Raw genomic sequence first — 19,821 nt, forward strand, 5'->3', positions numbered from 1 at the left:
TGTCGGCGTTCTGGGGGCGCACCGCTAAAGATCGCTCGCCGGGTGAGCGCCGCCAGGTCCTAACGCCCGTCGACGGCCGGTGTCGCTGACTGTTGCCCGCGGTGCGGCGAGTGGAGGCGTCAGCAGGGTGGTCATGAAGCGCGCGCTGTTCCGGGCCGTTGTCCTGGCGACCGTGGTCGGGTTGGCGTTCTGGACGGTCCGCGCGTGGACGGCCAACAAGCAGCACGTGTTCGACGGGCAGCAGCTGGCGCGCCTGGCGCGGCAATACGCAGGTGGGTGCAGGCTGCAGGCCGCAACGCTGCCGAATTAATGCTGCAGGGGGGTGAGGGAATCGCATACGTATGCATGTGCACACGCGTATGCATCACATACGGAATCAAGGGAGATCGGGAAAAAAAAGCAGGAACGGGGCACTGATTCTGGATGGTCGACTAGGCTTGTATTCGCTGGAATTTAGAAGAATGAGGTTTCTTGTAGAAACTTATAAAAGGACTGGACAAGCTAGATGCAGGGAAAATGTTTCCAATGTTGGGGGAATCCAGAACTAAGGGTCACGGTTTAAGAATAAGGGGGAGACCATTTAGTACTGAGATGAGGAAAAACTTTTTCACCCAGAGAGTAGTGAATCTGGGAATTCCCTGACACAGAATGCAGTGGAGGCCAATTTACTGGATGTTTTCAAGAGAGAGTTAGATTTAGCCCTTGGGGCTAAGAGAATCTAGGGATATGGGGGGAAAAAGTGGAAACGGGGTACTGATTTTGGATGATCAGCCCTGATCACATTGAATGGTGCTGGCTTGAAGGGCTGAATGGCCTACTGCTGCCCCTACAGGTACACCCTCTTGGAAGCTGTCGAGATGAATGACACCTCCAGTCTGAATGGCGATCAGGTCTTACTATCAAATTCTGGCACTGTGGCTCAACTGGAGAGACCTATGTTTGATAATGCCGTAGTGGTAGGTTTCTTAATAGTGAGAGGTATTGACAGGCGATTCTGTGGCAACGAGCGAGACTTGAGGATGGTGTGTTGCCTTCCTGGTGCCAGGGTCCAAGACGTTTTGGACCGATTGCTGGGCATCCTTGTGGTAGTGCATGTGGGCGCAGACAACGTCGGGAAGAAGAGGAAGGAGGTTCTGCAGCGTGAGTTTAGAGATTTAGGAAGAAGGCTGAAAAGCAGGGCTTCTAGGGTGGTTATCTCTGGATTGCTTCCAGAACTAAGTTACAGAGATAGGTTGAATAAGATAGGTCTTTATTCTCTGGAGCGCAGAAGGTTAAGGGGGGACCTGATAGAGGTCTTTAAAATGATGAGAGGGATAGACACAGTTGATGTGGACAAGCTTTTCCCTTTGAGAATAGGGAAGATTCAAACAATAGGACATGACTTCAGAGGGACATCTTTACTCAGAGAGTGGTAGCGCTGTGGAATGAGCTTCCAGTGGAAGTGGTGGAGGCAGGTTCATTGGTATCATTTAAAAATAAATTGGATAGGCATATGGATGAGAAGGGAATGGAGGGTTATGGTATGAGTGCAGGCAGGTGGGACCAAGGGGAAAAAATAAAATTTTTGTTCGGCACGGACTTGTAGGGCCGAGATGGCCTGTTTCCGTGCTGTAATTGTTATATGGTTACCTCGTGCTGGTGAGGGCAGGAACAGGGAGATAGGGGATCTGAATGGGGGGCTGGTTCAAGGGGCAGAGATTTAGATTTATAGACCACTGGGATTTCTTCTGGGGTAGGGGAGACCTGTACAAAATGGATGGGTTGCACCTTAACTGGAGGGGGACGCAGTGCTTCCGCACCTCAACATTTTTTTTCCTGAAATAGAATTCCAAATTACCTGGAATTTTATGGTATTTCTCAGCCCGGTAAGCCTGCCCCAACTGTGCATGTGTGACAGCTGCCCCAACTGCACACGTGCGAATACCGGGCCCACTACGCATGCCCGTCCCAACCGCGTCACCGGCGCCATTTTCAATTGTGACGCGGCTGACGGGCCTCCCCCAACTACCCGTCGGCCGTGTTGTAAATATACTTTTTATCTGCAAATCATCCTGCGAGCCCGATTGGACCTTTTGGCACCATCCCGTGGGTGCGCAGTGGGCCCGGATTTCGCTTGTGCGCAGTTGGGGCAGCAGTTGCACATGTACAGTTTGGGAAGGCTTAACAGGCCAGGAAATTTCCCGAAAAATATATAAAATTTCCCGAAAATTACCCGAAGACAACCAGAATTTCCCGAATTTCAGGTAATTTCCTTCAAAGTGGAAGCATTGGGGACCCAACATTTTGGCAGGCAGGTTTGCTAGTGCTACAAGGGTGGATTTAAACTAAATAGTGAGTGGGGGGGGGTCGACCAATTGGAAGTATGAGGATGGAGTTAGAAAGACAGTACAGGAAAAGTTACGAAAGACATCCAAATTAATGGGACGGAAAGTTCAAGAAGCGATAAGAGAGTAAGGTCAGGTGAAATAGGAACCGGTGTCAGAGGGGAGGTGAGTACAGAATTAAAAGTGTTATATATGAATGCACAAATTATAAGAAATAAAGTGGATGAACTTGGGCTCAGTTAGAGATTGAGAGTTAGAGTACGATGTTGTCGGGAATTACGGAGACATGGCTGCAAGAGGTCCGGGGCTGGGAACTGAATATTGAGGGTTATAACTATCGAAAAGACAGACGGGTGGGCAGAGGGGGTGGGGTAGCTGCCTTGCCTTACTCACGAGTGCTGAGGCGTGTGATGCCCATGTCATATCCTCGGATATGTGGACTCCCAGATATTTAAAACCGTTCACTCTATCCACAGGATCCCCATTTATCCTCAATGGAGTCTAAACTGTTCAGGCACAAGGTACTGAATGAGAGGGTATTGGCTTTGAGAATTGATTTGTCTTTCTGCTGACTGGTTCGCACGCAGCAAAAGCTTTTCAATGTACCTCTGTATGCGGACAATAAACTGAACTGAATTGGGAGATAAGTGAGGTGAGAATGGCTAAGATTTTGCACATCATCAAACTGCAGTTCTGGTGCATGGTGAAATCTGGAAACCACCATGCACTAGAACTGATGTGCAAAATCTGGCTTTGGTTGGTATAGGGTTTTAAATGTTTCCGTTAAATGTAGTTCATATTTTTGAAATATAGGCAGTGCTGATTTGCAAAAAGGCTGTTTATCTTAGGCTACGCGGTCACATTGTAGTTTAAATGATCAAATGTTCTATTTTTATGAGGACTTCAGTAAATGCTGTAAATAGAGTCATAAAGTAATACAGCAATAAAACAGTCTCTTTGGCCCAACTCTCCCATGCTACCAAGTTGCCTTCATTAGCAATTCCCATTTGGCCTATATCCGTCTGAGCCATTTGTATTTGATCCAGTCCCAAAGCCTTCTTGAAGTTGCAATTGTATGTAACTCTACCATTTCTTCTGGCAGTATGTACCATAAGACTACCACCCTTTGCATGGAAAAACCTGCCCCCTGCCTCTTCCCCTTCCCCTCCCACCCAGGGCTTCATTTTAAACATTCCCCTCTCACCTTAAACCACTGCTAAACATGTAAGGCAAAATCTTCTGGAGATAAAAAAATAATGTTTTGGTTCTGTGAATTTAGAAAAAAATTGCAGTATTTTGTTAACACTATAAAACAATATCATATGTAGCCTGTATAGATCAGTAAGTTGTACAATGGCTAAACTGTTCAGGCACAAGGTACTGAATGAGAGGGTATTGGCTTTGAGAAGTTAGACAAACTTGGATTGTTTTCTCCACAGCATAAGAGACCTGTTGGAAATAGTCAAGTCAAGTCAAGTTTATTTGTCACATACACATACGAGATGTGCAGTGAAATGAAAGTGGCAATGCTCGCGGAACAACAAAACAACCAAACAAATTATAAACACAATCATAACACACATATTATTTTACATAATAAATAATAGAAGGAAAAACGTTCTGTACAGTTAGTCCCTGGTGAGAAAGGCGTTTACAGTCCGAATTGCCTCTGGGAAGAAACTCCTTCTCAACCTCTCCGTTCTCACTGCGTGGCAACGGAGGCGTTTGCCTGACCGTAGTGGCTGGAACAGTCCGTTGCAGGGGTGGAAGAGGTCTCTCATGATTTTGTTTGCTCTGGAGTTGCACCTCCTGTTGTATAGTTCCTGCAGGGGGGTGAGTGAAGTTCCCCATAGTGCGTTCGGCCGAACGCACTACTCTCTGCAGAGCCTTCTTGTCCTTGGCAGAGCAATTCCCGAACCAGATGGTAATGTTCCCGGACAAGATGCTTTCCACCGCCGCTGCGTAGAAGCACTGGAGGATCCTCGGAGACACTCTGAATTTCCTCAATTGCCTGAGGTGGTAAAGGCGCTGCCTTGCCTTACTCACCAGTGCTGAGGCATGTGATGACCATGTCATATCCTCAGAGATGTGGACTCCCAGATATTTAAAACAGTTCACCCTATCCACAGGATCCCCATTTATACTCAATGGAGTGTACGTTCTCGGATGATGTGCCCTCCTAAAGTCCATGATCAGCTCCTTCGTTTTTTTTTGATGTTCAAGAGGAGGCTGTTCTCCTGGCACCAGAGTGCTAGATCAGCCACCTCCTCCCGGTAGGCCCTCTCATCATTGTCTGAGATCAGGCCCACCACCACAGTGTCATCAGCAAACTTAATTATCGAATTGGAGCTGAACCTAGCCACACAGTCATGTGTGTACAGGGAGTACAATAGGGGGCTGAGGACGCAACCCTGGGGCGATCCTGTGCTCAGGGTGAGGGACTTCGATGTATTCCCTCCCATCTTGACTACCTGGGGCCTGGCGGTGAGAAAGTCCAGGACCCAGGCACACAGGGAGGTGTTGAGCCCCAATTCCATTAGCTTCCCGGCCAGTCTGGTGGGGACTATTGTGTTGAAGGATAAACTGTAGTCTATGAACAGCATCCTCACGTAGCCCCCCTTCTGGCTGTCCAGATGGGAGAGAGCGGTGTGCAAGACCTGGGAGACCGCATCGTCCGTGGACCTGTTCGGACGGTATGCAAACTGCAAAGGGTCCATGTTCCGAGGGAGGAAGGCGCAGATGTGATTCTTCAGCAGCCTCTCAAAGCATTTCATGACTACCGAGGTAAGGGCCACCGGACGGTAATCATTCAGGCAGAGGTAGGCAGTCGGAACCTTTATTCCTCCAGGGTGGAGATGTCAAAGACTAGAGGGCATAGCTTACAGGTTGAAGGGGCTAAGTTTAAAGAAGATGTACAGGGCACGTTTTTTTTTTACACAGAATGGTGGCTGCCTGGAAAGCACGGCCAAGGGAGGCAGATACAATAGTGGCATTGAGGAGGCACATGGGTAAGCAAGGAATGGAGGATTTTGAATCATGTGCAGGGAGACAAGATTAGTTTAGTTTGACATTATGTTGACACATACGTTGTGGGTCGAAGGGCCATTCCTGTGCGGTACTTTTCTGCTATGTTCTAAGTTCATGTCTGAAGAACAGTTCCGTCTCGATACATCAACTTTCCATATCTGTCACAGATGATGGGCGACCTGCTCCAGCAGTTACTCTAATTTTATATGGTGGTATTTAAGCAGTTAGCTATTAAGGTTCTTTCGATGTCAGAGCTTGTCAGTTTTATACTTAACAAAAATATATCAATGCTGTTTCAAGATTCGAATGTTACAAGGCAAAAATAGTCACTGCATTTGGAGAGTCAAGGGTGTTTTATTGTCATATGTCCTGAAATAGAACAGTGAAATTCTAACTTGCAGCAGCATAATAGTAGTCTGTAAACATCTAAAAACAACATAAAAATGGTGATGTATTGCCTCCAGCAGCTCTGATCAGAATATACATTCTGCTTGTGTTTAAATGCAAGTCTCTGTGCAGTTGGTTAATGCGTTATCTAATCTGGAATTGTGTTCATGTCAAGATGAAGGTACTGTAAATCATCATTCCCAGCAGCAGAGTCAATCTTTCTATAATTTCCACAGTGCCTCTGTCTTGCCTGCAGTTTCATGCTAAACACATAAGAGCTTCAATGCCAGGATTGTTGGGCTGTGAGTAGACATTAAAACATTGGTCTCCTTGTCCTAACAATGCATTTGGTGCTTCCAAACAACATAACATATTGGGAGTCTAAGAACCGTAAATCCACCATTTTGGCTTTTATATTCTGTACTTGGATTAAAACAAATTCTGATTATTTCAGCTGCTTTACCATCGTGGTCTTGCACAATTGGACTCCAATCCTTTTGCCCATCCAAAGCACAGACTTTCATTCAGAGCAAAGTAATTTTGAATGTTATCACATTTTCTGTTATTGAATTCTGCCGTAACAATGTCCTGTTCCAATTTATTTTGAACCTAATTGACTGGACATGACTCCTATCTAGCAAACATCCACTGATTTCAACAAAGCCTCTTTTGGGTCTGTCTTGAAATGGTTTATTTCTGCAGCGTGGAAACGCCCTTCGGCCCACCGAGTCCGCACCATCCAGCGATCCCCACACGTGGACACAAGCCGATACACACTAGGGACAGTTTACACTTCTACCAAGTATACAAACCCAAGCCAGTTAACCTACAAACCTGTACATCTTTGGAGGGTGGGAGAAAACCGAAGATCTCGGAGAAAACACAGGCAGTCACGGGGAGAACGTACAAAATCTGTGCAGACAGCACCCGGAGTCAGGATCAAACCTGGATCTCTGGAGCTGTAAGGCAGCAGCTCTACCGCTGCACCACCGTGTCACCCAGGCATATTGCCGGTCATTATAAAGCAATCTCATTACTTGAACTACAATGGTTCAAGAAAATAGCTCACTTCTCCCATCCATGAATATGCTGCTGCCTTGCCCTCTTCCCTCTGTTCTTGCTACTGAAAACATTCTGAGATTCTGATGTCAACTGTTGCAATCTTTTCAACGTTTTTTTGTCGCCAGGTGATCTGTATTGTACACCAATTGTCAATATAAAATTTAAAGAATTTGGCCAAACAAACACGGGTAGTTGAATTTGGAAAGGAAATGTGGCATGGGGGAAAGTGTTGAGGAATCAAATAGATCAGATTGCTGTCGGACGGTTGTGCGGCCTTGATTGTCTTCTGTGCTATATTCATCGATTTTAAATTGTAATTTTGGGGTTTCCATTTCAGTAATTTACCTGCATACCACCGTATCTTAGGTGGGATCAAAGAAAGAGCGTTCCCGTCGCGGCCTTGTTTCCACCAATCTTTCCACCACCAAGCACAAGAAGCAACAAGATAGACACCATTGTATGCAGATGCCGATGTTCAGCTCTGGCTGAGCAACTTCTAATCTTATGTTTGGACTCAATAAGAAGACCGCACCTTAGACAACCTCCAGGGGTTGACGGTGATGCCTCCACTCCCGGTCTGTTGACTGTCTGATGTTGTTTTTGATGCCTGCAGAATACCTGTAGGCATCAGGTGGTGCCTGATAAGGTGTGTCATTGGGTAGCTGTCACTGTTTGTGCTTATCCTCTGCATGTCCCTGTTGTGAAAACTCAAGATGCCTCTTGGGGTACACCGTACCAAATTGACCAATCACATACTAATGATTCCCTTAAATTAAAGATGAATATTTCCCCTCTTCTGGCAATCTCTTGTTGTTATGGGTTAGTTGAATAATTCAGCAACGTAACAGGTCTACGGAGTTGATTCAGGCTCTGCAATAGGTATCAGCATTGTCGAGGACAATGAAGTTGAGTTGCCTCACTAATGGAGTTTTTCAATCATTTGATATTTATATACTATTAAAAGTACAAGATCTTCGGAGCTACGCCAAACGGTATACGATAGCACGAAAATCTTTTGCAGAATCTTACTCAGCTTTTTCCTAAGGTCGCTCGTATCAAGTTTCCTCACATTTGATGTTATATTTCACGTTATTGATATTTCAAGGTTTAAAATAGCCAACTTTAACAAGATTTTTACTGTTAAAATCCTTCCTGCCTGGTTCCAACAAACTTTGATACAAAGTTGCAATACAGAAACACTGCTTCTACCAACTTTTCACCAGAATGGGACATCACAGTCCTCCACCTGACATTTGCAACAATGTTGCCATCATAGAACACTTACTCCAGCTCCTGGCAGGACAGGAGGGGGAGGGTGAATTGGTATTGCAATTAGGGAAGTGAATTGCAATTATTTTGCAATTCACTTCCCTATTGCAATTCACTTCCCTATTGCAATTCAGTCCAGTGCTGGGGGAGGCAGGGGAGTTCTGGAATCTTACGTTCGACAATAGGTTGAGTTGGGGGACCACACCTCCTGTGGGGGCGACGGGTTAGTGGTGTAATATTGTGTTGGGGAACGGGTTGCATTGGGGGACCAGGCCTCCCATGTGACAGGGACCCAACGGGTCCCACTTGGTCTATATCATATCTATATTACTAAAAGTCTGATCTTGATCGCTTTTGGCTCGCTGTGGTGTGATTTCCGAGAGAACGCCGCCACCTACGGCCGTCATTTTTGGCCACCTCGCTCAGAGCCCCCCTATGCCTTCTGGGATCGGAGGATTTTTCCCATCGATCAAAAATCAGAGGAATATTAATGTTTAAAAATAATTTACATTCTCTCTGCTGCCCCTGCTGGTGGGAGAGGGGAGGGAATATAAAACCCGGTAGTGTTGTGCCTCAGTCTCTGCAAGGTGGAGGAAGACAGAGGGTCACGTCTCTCTGAGCTGTGAATAACATGGAACACATGTCTACTCAACTGTGAGTGCACTTAATGTGGTTCTAAAATGCTTGCAAAAAGTGTCTCTATTGGTTCTAAAATGGTTGCAAAAGGTGTCTATTGGTTCTAAAATGCTTGCAAAAAGTGTTTCTATTGGTTCAAATATGTTTGGAAAAAAGTGTCTATTAGTTCTAAAATGCTTGCAGAAATTGTCTCTATTGGTTTTAAAATGCTTGAAGAAATTGTCTCTTTTGGCACTAAAATGCTTGCAAAAAGTATTTTTTGGTACTAAAATGCTTGCACAAAATATTTTTGGTACTTAAAATGCTTGCAAAAAGTGTGTCTTTTGGTTCAAAAATGCTTGTAAAAAGTTTCTATCGGTTCTAAAATGGTTGCAAAAGTGTCTATTGGTTCTAAAGTGCTTGCAAAAAGGTGTGTGTGTCCCTTCCCCCTCCCTCTCGGCCCCCTCCCACTACTTCTCTGCCCCCCTTCCCCCTGTAGATTGGTTCACATGCAATATCCAAATCGGAGTAATGTACTATCACTACCTCCATCTTACTGTACACTTTATATTAACACCCATCTCCTATAATACGTAGTTACATTGGTGGTAGAGATGAAATAACAATGTATTGTACTGCACCAACATGACTAATGATTAAAGATTATTTAAACACCAGACTGTGTTAGTACAGCAGTTTACATGGTGTGAGAAGTGGGATGTTTGCAGGCAGGCTGTGCCTAACCTGTATTGCGATCATCACAGGTGATAGTGACTGGCAGCTTGAGGTCGAAATACGTCAAGGTGGGCGCTGGCTAGCTGGAGCTTTAAAGAGTCAAACACTTGTTGGTGTTGCTGGTACCAGGTCCAGGCATGTCCTTGTGATTGAGCTGTCTCAGTGGTGAGATAAGTTCGCTGAGGTTTGGTATGAACTTCCCCAGATAGTTAACCATACCCAGGAAACGCTGAAGGCGGGAATATTGTCAAGGGTGTGATTCCCTCATCCCTGCAAGATGAATACTACAAAGATGTCCACAACGGCCACACAGGTACCGAGGCCATGCTTGCCCGTGCACAAAGCATGTTTTACTGGCCAGGAATGTCCAAATACATACGTGAGAAAACGGCATCCTGCTCCACTTGCAACCACTTGGCACCCCACCAACAGAAACCGCCTCTCCTGCAACAACCCGCTCCAGCACTACCTGGGACGTCCCTCGCTGTGGACATTTTCGAATGGCGTGGTAAACACTACCTAGTCTTAGTCGATTCCTACTCCATTTGGTTTGAACTTGATCTGTTGCCTACCATCACGCGGTTATACAAAAGCTTCCGAGACATTTTTCTGTATTTGGTGTACCAGTTGGACTGCAAACTGACCACGGAAGACAGTTCACCAGCCAGGCATTTCGACACTTTGCCAGACGATGGAACTTCCAGCATGTTACCAGCAGCCCGGAATAACCTCAATTCAACGGCTGAGCGTGCTGTCAGGAGCACAAAACAGCTAACTAGCAAAACAGCTAGTTCGCATCTTGCCAAATCCGACGTCTACCTGGATCTGTTAAACCTAAGAAACATTTCCAGGGATGGTGTTCTAGGCTCTCTCGCCCAGCGACTGATGTCTCGCACGACTCGGCCACAGCTCCCCGTTGCCCAGCAACAGCTGAAGCCACGGGTGCTCAAACCTGCTGCGGTCCAGAAGCGCATTCAGGAGAAACATGATGTCCAGAAGCGCTCCTATGACAAGTTGAGTAAACCACTTAAACCGTTACTGCAAGGTCTAGTGGTTCGCCTGCAGACTGCAGTTGGACATACCCGACTGGGTTTCGTTGAGGGGCCAGCCAAGGAACCTCGTTCCTACCTTGTCAACGTCGATGGTGCTCTGTACTGGCGCAGCCGTCAACATCTTCTGCCCGTGAATGAACCGCGACCAGCTCCTCCTGGTCCCCATGCACCACCGTTGGTTTTCCAAACTCCTGCTGCTGTTGTTCGTCCCTGACACCCTGACCCCAGCATGCATTCTCTGTGTCGTTCGGTTCCCTCGTCCCCCAATGCCCCTAGTCCTGCATGCTTGCCCCACCGTTCCTCTCCAGGATTCCCAGCTGCGTTCTCTTTCTCGGGTTCCCTACCACCCAGCCCTACTAACTTTTCCGGAAGGGGAAGGGTTTGTCCGTACACATTCGGGTTGGGTTAGCAGACCGCCTGACAGGTATGGCGAGTATGTTTAACCGCATGTGTTTTAACATCCGTTTAACAACTCTTTTCTCTACGGGGAAGGATGTAGATTGGTTATTGCATGTGAACCAATCGGAGTAATGTACTGCCACTAACTCCACCTTACTGTACACTTTATATTAACACCCATCTCATTGTATTGTACTGCACCATCATGATTGATGATTTAAACACCAGACTGTGTCTTTACAGCCGTTTACACTCCTCCCCCCCCCCCCCCCCGTCCCTGCCCTCTCTCCCTGCCTCTTTAGCCGCACCTGCGAGTTGGACAGTATGCGTGAGTGGATAGGGCGGGAGGATGGGGTAAAAGGAGCGAATGCATAATATTAATATAATATCAAGGAGGGTGGTTAGTGTGTGTGTGTGGTGGGGGGGGTGGTTAGTGTGTGTGGGTGGGGTGGTTAGTGTGTGTAATGCCGCAGGGCGACCCTCCCCGCCCCCCCACCCCGCAACTGCACGTTGAGGGGACGGGACACAACGAGACCCACTTGGTCTAGTATATTATTAAAAGTCTCGTCTTGTTTCTATCTATATTTGTGTGTGTGTGTGTGTATGTATGGGATTGAGATTGTATGATTGTATCTATAGCAAAGCGGTACACGATAGCGCTACATTTTTTGCAGAACCACCCTGCCCCTGTCAATCATCTTCAATTCCTCAAAAAAACTTAAATGTTAAATAACCAATTGTATTACCTTTAACTGCTAACTATGCTACTGAATGATAAACTTGCAAAACCAAGCAAAGTAAAAGTAAAATTAATAGAAACGAGTGTATCTAATTATTGAACTCTACCTAGAGTGATGATTAAAGCTTTAATGAGCAGTGTGAACGGTTATGTTGCATGCACTTTGCTGGTTTAAGTATGCTGCAATGCCTCTGGATATCCTCATTGCAAAGTGTATTCATCGTTTAGAGTGACAATATATCATGTCAGTGACATTTTTCAGAGTTGTGCATAATAACTAGAAGTGATTTAATATATTTGCCTAAATGAAATGTATTTCACAGTGATATAAAATGGTGCTGTATTTCAGGTCTCAATCATGAACAGGCATTTACAAAGATTGTGGTTGAATTAAGGAAGATGTATCCTGGCCACATACTTCCAGATGAGGACCTCCAGTGGATTTTCGTGAATGCGGGAGGCTGGATGGGTTCGATTTGTGTTTTGCATGCATCCTTAACTGAATATGTGCTGCTCTTTGGAACAGCTTTGGACACTGGAGGACACTCAGGTATATTAATTGTTCCATTGAATTATATTTGGAAACGTCTTAAAGGTTTACATCATGTCAACTATACAGTAATGAGAAATCAATATTGGGTTTATAGTGTGTCCTTCTGTTGTGAATTATTCAATTACACAGAAAGTGACCTTTATATTAATAAAATTAATTGGAAAATCTTGAACTAGAGTGAAATAAAAGCTGCAAGAGATAAATAGGTGTGCTTATATTCTGAGAATTCAGAGAATTCAGAAATTTCAAATATTCTATTGCTATAAAGTTCAAACCACGAATAGCTATAAAGAAACTACGAGGAATAGTCACTTTTCAAAGTCACCAATGACATTCTTTGTAGCATTGACTATCAAACAGTCTACTATTGTCCTCTGGCCCATCAGCAAATTCCAACATGCCTGTCCATCACCCAAATGCTTCTTCCCATGAGTCCCTGTCATCGTTGTTCTCGTGTGTCCACTCTATTTCCCTTGTTTGGTTGCAAGCTTCACTTATCTTTCCTATCAGATTGATTAATCTACAGCCATTTACTATATCACCTTCCAGTATCTGTTGCTATTTCAATCCTTCCTTCCCTCCCTGACCTGAATCTACCATTCAACCTCTCCTCATCCGGATCCATGTATTGCTTGCCAGCTCTTTAGTTTAGCTTAGAAATACAGCGCGGAAACGGGCTCAGTCTACCAAGTCCGCGCCGACCAGGGATCCCTGCATATTAACACAATCCTACACACACTGGGGATAATTTACATTTGTACCAAGCCAGTTAAAGACGAACCTGTACGTCTTTGGAATGTGGGAGGAAACTGAAGATCTTGGAGAAAACCCACGTACAAACTCCGTATAGACAGCACCTGTAGTCAGGACCAAACCCGGGTTTCTGGCGCTGTAAGGCAGCAACTGTACCACTGCGCCATCGTGTCGCCTCTTCTTCCCTCTCTTTTTAGCCCAGATGAAAGATCCTGACTTGTAACATCGACTTTCCTTCCATGGAATTTGTTCAACCCACTGAGTTCCTCGAGCAGGTTTTTTTTTTTTTTTTTTGTTTTTTGTTTTGTTCTTGTTGATCCAGAATCCATCATCTACAGTATTGTGTTTCCATCAAATCTCCAGTGAAACAGCTGGTGGTTAAATCTATTCTAATTCCACTGCACTGGAATTAATCCCATTGGAAGCCCATTTCTAATTACTTAAGCAAAAATACAATAGTGTGGATGTTGGAAATCTAAAGTAAACACAGAAACGGCTGGAAATACTTAGCTGATATGTGGAGAAAGAAATGGCTTAATGTTTTGAATTGATGACTTTTCCAGTGTGGAAAAAAACACTATATACCCAGGAAGGTCTTCATGTTTCCTCTTAATAAAGGTCAGGTCAGGGGGAGATCCCCCCCACCCCCCGCCATGGGTACCATGTAATCCCGTGCTACCTGCTCCATGGTCGGATAGTCGGCGACTAAACCGTCTCCATCACCTGGTTTTTCAGGTGAGGAGGGGGCTGTGGACCCCCAGCAGGACCAAAAACAAGACCTGTCAAAGGGCGGATGAGCTCCTAGCGAGCCAACGGCCATCCACGCTTCAGTAGAAGTTGCGATCACTGTCGTACATAACATTGTAAGGCACCGTGCTTGTTGATGTTTTCAACGATGATGATGATGATCTTAATAAATATGCAGTCTTTTATTCAGAAATGCTAACAGAATTCCATTTCCTCAAAGCAATTCCATGAGGCATCAATCTGAATCTGTTTTTAAATTCAGTTTAACAGAGCTCATATAAAAAAAATTGCTATTCTTAAATTATAGCCGAACTCTTAGAGAATTTGATTAGCCATTATTGTCTGTCAGTGAATCTGTTCTAAAGTCGTCAGATTCGCTACAGTATTCCCATTGTACTTGAACACAGCAAACTTTGCAATTTCATATGAAAGATATTTAAAATTTTGCATATTTTTCTTATTTGAAAGTGGATTGAGCTTGCTATCTGTTACAAGAAGATTTGGGAATAATGGATGTATTTAAATTATTATGATTTGACATTCTAGGTCGCTATTGGGCTGAAGTGTCTGATACAGTTATTTCAGGGACTTTTCACCAATGGAAAGAAGGGACAACAAAAAGTGAAATATATTACCCAGGTTAGTTTCTGTACAAAGTGTTTTGAGATGTTGTTAAGCATGGAATCCCACCATTCTATATTCATTACAATTGACAGTATTAAATGTTACAGAAGTGGGTCATTTTGTGCATGTTTCTGTATCTTGATAAAGCTGGCCGATGAGTAATCACCCTTGATTCTCCTACTAAAGAGCTACAACAAGCTAATTTCAGTATTCCTTTTAAGTACAATTCCTTTAGAAATTCATGTTGAAATCTTCTTCCACTGTTCTTTTCAGTTAGCCCATTTCTATACTTCCCGTATTATGTATTATGTCTAAACACATTCCACCTCCTCCCCCCCCCCCCCCCCCCCCATCTCATTTCTTTTTACCACTTTTATCTCTTTGTCCAGGTCATCTAACTTTTTATGATGCAGCATGAATATAATAAAATGGTGCTTCACATGACTAAAGTAGACTTGATGGGCAGAATGGCCTAATTCCACTCCTATCACTTATGACCTTATGAAAGAACTAAACTCTACTTATGCGTTATAATTTATTTCCACAGGTGACACAATAGTCCATTCTGTTGGTGAGGCCGCATCTGTTCGCTGGAGTGCGGGTACTTGGATGGTTGAATATGGCCGAGGCTTTATTCCATCCATGTTGGGGTTTGCACTGTCCGATACGATCTTCAGCACGCAGGATTTTCTTACTCTCTATTATACAATATCCGTCTACGTAAAAGCACTCACTCTGGAAGCCAATACATACCTCGCTGGAGCTGGCTTCTTTTGAAGCTTGTTGGAGATTTTTTGTAATTTTAAACTTTATAAATGTCTGTATGATGTCAGTTTACATTACCTAATGGGGTTGAAAATTGTATCCATGCCCATCAGTCCTGGAAACCTTTTACATTACTTTTGTATAATACAACAATTTCTTTCAAAATTTCAACTCTTTTTCATTACCAGGGATCATCCCATCATATACTATTTAAAAAGTCAAGTCTTAAGATTGTTTTTGCATAATATCATTTTTAGGACAGAATCACTTTAAACGTTAATGTTTGGCTAAATCTTTTGGAATCATTTTGGAAAGTAAATTGAGATGGTAGGACTCTCAGCATGATTTTGAACCCTCATCAGATGACCATATTTTAAGCATGTTATTGCTTTAATCTGAACCTGATGGTTAATGACTCTCCTTTTAAATCTCTAAATCCTATCTATTAGTAAGATTTGCACACATTTATTACCAATCTGTTTGTAAATGGACTTTAGTTATTTAATTTTGTATGCTTGAAACAAATAGATCTTGTACAAATTCACAGTTGTGTTCAGCATTTTTCCTGATCCTATTTAAAAGTCCAATTTTCGATGCACTTTTGTCGACCAAACTGGTGTGATCGTTTGAGCTGAGTAGCATAACATGAAATAGTTTCAATATAAACCATTAACTACTCTTTATCTGCGATAATATTTTATTGCAGGGCAGCTGGAAGTATTTTGTAGAATTTCCATTCATTTTGGTTCTGGCAGTCAATGGCACCTCGTATTCGTAATCTAATGTTCACTGGGTGAACACCACTGTCTTGAGCAAGGTTGCTGATGTTTGCAGCTGAGTTGCTGTTTTGAGTCAACTGGCCATTTATGGACAGCTGGCGTGATTTAGAAATAATTGAAGCTGTTAAGCACACTTGCCTTGCCTTTTGCTGCTACTTGCCACGGACAGTCAGGCTACTTGCACAGCTATGTTTCCGCCCAGGTGGAAGAATCTACTCCTTGTATTTTCTCAATTAATACTGTTGTAATATGAAAGCTGTAAACGTTCAGAAAAGGTGAATTAGAAATGGCAAATGCTGGAAGCATTTGGCAACTGAGTAAGCGTTTATGGAAAGAGAACTGGTTAATATTTCAAATCAAAAACACTTAATCAAAAATGTTCCTATAATGAGCCTTTAGCCTGAAATGTTTTCCACAGATGCTTCATGTCTCACTGGGTGTTTCCAACATTTTCTTTTAATTTCAAATTTGATTTTTTATTTTACAGGAAATGTCCAGCTTTGGCCATGGTGTTAATTGATCCGATTTGTGTTATTTAAAATTATTGCTAGTTGTTTTCCCTGGATTTAGTTCTGTCAGCTGTGAAGGAAAATGATGGAAATGCTATTGATTATGTAGAGGAATTACATCTGTTAATCTGCCTTCAATTGAGGATATCTAGCAGTAAGAACAATAATAATTATTTTTCCACAGCCTGTCTTGGATATACACAGGTCTTGGATATACACAGGTTTTGCAAACTGCAAATGTTTGTCTTGCCATGTGACATGTTCCCTGCATAAACTTGAATTATTTGAGGAGATTCCTGACATTTTGCCGTCCATTTCTTGTTTCTCCCAAATTATCTAAGACCTTCTGCTTTAAATCGATACTGGCAGTGTTGTTTTGAGGAGGTTGGAGAATGTGAATGCCATTTTTTAAATTACACCTGGATTTGAAATCTAAATTTTTTTTGTTTAATTACATCCACTTGTATTGTACATCTGCCTCATCACTTCGTCTTGGTTATATTTGAAAGTTTACATAGATAAAACTGAAATGGAGAATCACAGATTTCCCAAATAGGAATTTTATTTCTGTTTGCTTTAATGTTTTTCTTGCTAAAACGCTTTGCTTCAAGAGCTGGTCTTTTTTTACTGAATAAATAGTACATGAAATGTTATGTTTTTCTTTAATCTGTAAAGGAAATATTAAAGAGAACAGCCTTTTTCGGTATAATATATGCATAAAAGCAGTAGTTAGCCATATTGTTAGTGAGTTCCATTTAAAACATTTTGCAGTGAGTTTTCTGGTCCACAATGCAAAGTACTCCTGCTGTTGATACAGGTTTGAAAAATAAAACCAAAAGATTTGCTCAAAACAATCTATCAATATGTTTAAGTTAATTAAAGCAAACACATTTTTGATCCTTATTGTGTTATTGTGACCAATAAATGTGCCATTGTTCAATAGATAGCTGGAACAATTTGTTACAAGAATAGAGCAACAAGTTGTCTTAAAATAGTTATTACCACAATGCCTAGTTTTTCGCTGCAGTTGGTTCATTTCTAATTTTGCTTTTGCGTATATCTTAATTGCTCTGTTGACAACATGGTTTCAATTTGAAGTTGGGCAGATTTATTGTTGTCTGTTGGTGGCTTTCATTGATGTCTGTCCACACAGCAAACTCGCATTTTGAGGTCGAGGAATACTGCAGTAGAAAAAATCTTTCCACATCCAACTATTAACATAATTGAATGTATGGACTATGTTTGCCTTACTTGACTGACCCAGAGAGGAATCATTAGCTGGGCAGCTGTTAAGATTTGGTCTGGAGATGATTGCAAATGAAATCTGTGGCAGTCTCCAACGATCAGGGAAGTGCTGAGAGGGAGGATTAACAAATAGTTGCAGAGATGACAAAGTGCTATAATTTCCCCTTCCACTAAATCATTGGTGCATGTTAAAATTTTTGTGCAGAATTGTACATTTTTTTTAAACTGCAAGCAAAATTTAAATTGTGCAAGAAAAAAAAGTGCATATGGGGATCCCAGAAAACAATGATTATTCTAAAGCAGCCAATCATTTTATATTTATTTGAGCAAGTATCATTGCAATTGTTTCATCAACTAGAAATCAATGTTCTCTTCATAATGAATATTTATTTGGAACATATTGCATTTATTGTAATGGGGCTGTAGATTTCCCCTCATTGAATCTTCAGGTTTTTGTGACTTAATCCCTTCAAGGACTATCTATTTGTGCATTTGAATTTGGACTGAAATGTGGAAGAATCACCTCTGCAGCAAAGATGGATGTCATTTTTAGTAAATTAAACCTTCAGGAATTCAGCAAATTCTATAAATGGAAAACCAATTGTCTTGCATTTAGTACTTCTCTTTTTTAATAGATCTATCTTTCAAAGTTAAATTGGGAACCAAAATGGTTGCATAACCTAATTTGAACAAGCTAGAATCCAATAAATGGTCATTCCTGAATTTAATCCACATCCCAATAATTTTGTTCTAAATTCTCCATGTGGGAGCTTTATTATGAAAGAGTGGGTGCAGGAGTGAAATGCTTGAATGGCAAATGACTGACTTTTTAAACTTTCTGTTGATTCATTGGTAATGCCCATGAATAAACAAGCAATGTACTTGAATAATATTGGCTCTAACTTGAAGCTTTTAAAGTGCTGTCTGTAAAAGAAAGTAATGTTGTGCTGAAAAATACTTTGTGATTGATCATGGAATTTCACCAAGAGCCTTATTAAAATGTCATTAGAGTATATCCTAGTCTATTTGAAAATATCAGATATTAGCAAACTAATTTGCCTAAATATATATCTATTGTCTTGAAAAATGAAAGTATGTGTACTTTGTGGGATAAACATTAAAAATAAAATGTCTGCTTTAATAAAAAGTTCATTCCACATCTTTAATGTATTTTTCAGCTAAAGTGATGGTAAACAAGGATACTCCTTGTGAAATAAAACAATTTATTGTCTCTTTGATCCTGAGTCGTAGTATTAATACAACCACCACCTAGATAGCTCAGCTGACCCCAGTACTGTTTTCATTTTAATGGGCATTTGACTACTTTTAAGATTACTGATGATCAATTAGTACCACCATCCACATATAACAATGTTGTGAAATTCTCTGCTAAAACGACCTGGTTGTTGGATCAATTTAATAATGATGGATCAAATTGGATACTGAAATAACCAATTTGAACAAGCTGGAATCCAATACATTGACACCCCCCCCCCCCCCCCCCCCCCCTTCCGCTACTTTCCTCCCCATGGCTTCACAATCTGCAACACTTCAAACATGTTTCACACATTTAGTTCTTATCTCTGGACTTTGTTCCGGCCAAATCGAGACACAAAAAGTTTAAGTAACCCAGTGGGTCAGGCAGCATCTCTGGAGAAAAGGAATGGGTGACGTTTTGGGTTGAGACCCTTCCTCAGACTGAGAGTCAGGTGAAAGAGAAACGAGAGCTACAAAGAAAGATACAGAACAAATGAATGAACGATATGCAAAAAAGCAACTATGATCAAGGTGAGGTGGAATGCTGGAGCCCACAATGGCACATTGTTGGCTGTGGGGTAGGTGATAACGAGCTAGACAGTGAAACTCAACAGGATGACAATTAAATTAGAATGACGACAAGGGTGGGGAAGGGATGGAGAAAGAGGAAATGCAAGTGTTACTTTAAGTTGGAGAAATCAATATTCATACTGTTGGGTTATAAGCTGCAAGTGAAATATGAGGTGCTGTTCCTCCAATTTGTGTTTGGTCTCATCTGCCTGTCAGTCCAAAGAAGGGTCTTGACCAGAAGTGTCACATATCCTTGTGAGTGTTTAAGGAGGCGGGTGTCATAATGGCATAAGCCTGCACTTCCATGACGATTCGTTGATATGCTAGAGATGATTATCGGTGAATGATTAATCATTATTGGTAATGATTAAGCTAATTCAGGTTGAAACTTTGAAAAACAGGCTGATAAT

General features: G+C 42.4%; 1 protein-coding gene across 1 annotated transcript; it reads left to right on the plus strand.

Moving 5' to 3' along the window:
- Positions 1-21: 21 nt before the first annotated feature.
- sigmar1 (sigma non-opioid intracellular receptor 1) lies at positions 22-18,820 on the plus strand. The gene is made up of 4 exons (XM_055632153.1): positions 22-272; positions 11,959-12,159; positions 14,209-14,301; positions 14,834-18,820. Exons 1-4 carry the CDS (start codon positions 134-136, stop codon positions 15,061-15,063), a joined length of 663 nt encoding a protein of 220 aa, XP_055488128.1. The 5' UTR covers positions 22-133; the 3' UTR covers positions 15,064-18,820.
- Positions 18,821-19,821: the final 1,001 nt, after the last annotated feature.

This window comes from Leucoraja erinacea, chromosome 1 (assembly GCF_028641065.1).
Source record: "Leucoraja erinacea ecotype New England chromosome 1, Leri_hhj_1, whole genome shotgun sequence".
In the NCBI taxonomy this organism is placed as follows: Eukaryota; Metazoa; Chordata; class Chondrichthyes; order Rajiformes; family Rajidae; genus Leucoraja; species Leucoraja erinaceus.

Excerpts from the sequence above, each read along its gene's own strand:
- sigmar1 (XM_055632153.1), top strand. The coding sequence starts at position 134 with ATGAAGCGCGCGCTGTTCCGGGCCGTTGTCCTGGCGACCGTGGTCGGG. Across the intron at positions 273-11,958 it reads CCTGGCGCGGCAATACGCAG|GTCTCAATCATGAACAGGCA; the intron begins GTGGGTGCAGGC and ends GCTGTATTTCAG. Across the intron at positions 14,302-14,833 it reads AAGTGAAATATATTACCCAG|GTGACACAATAGTCCATTCT; the intron begins GTTAGTTTCTGT and ends TTATTTCCACAG.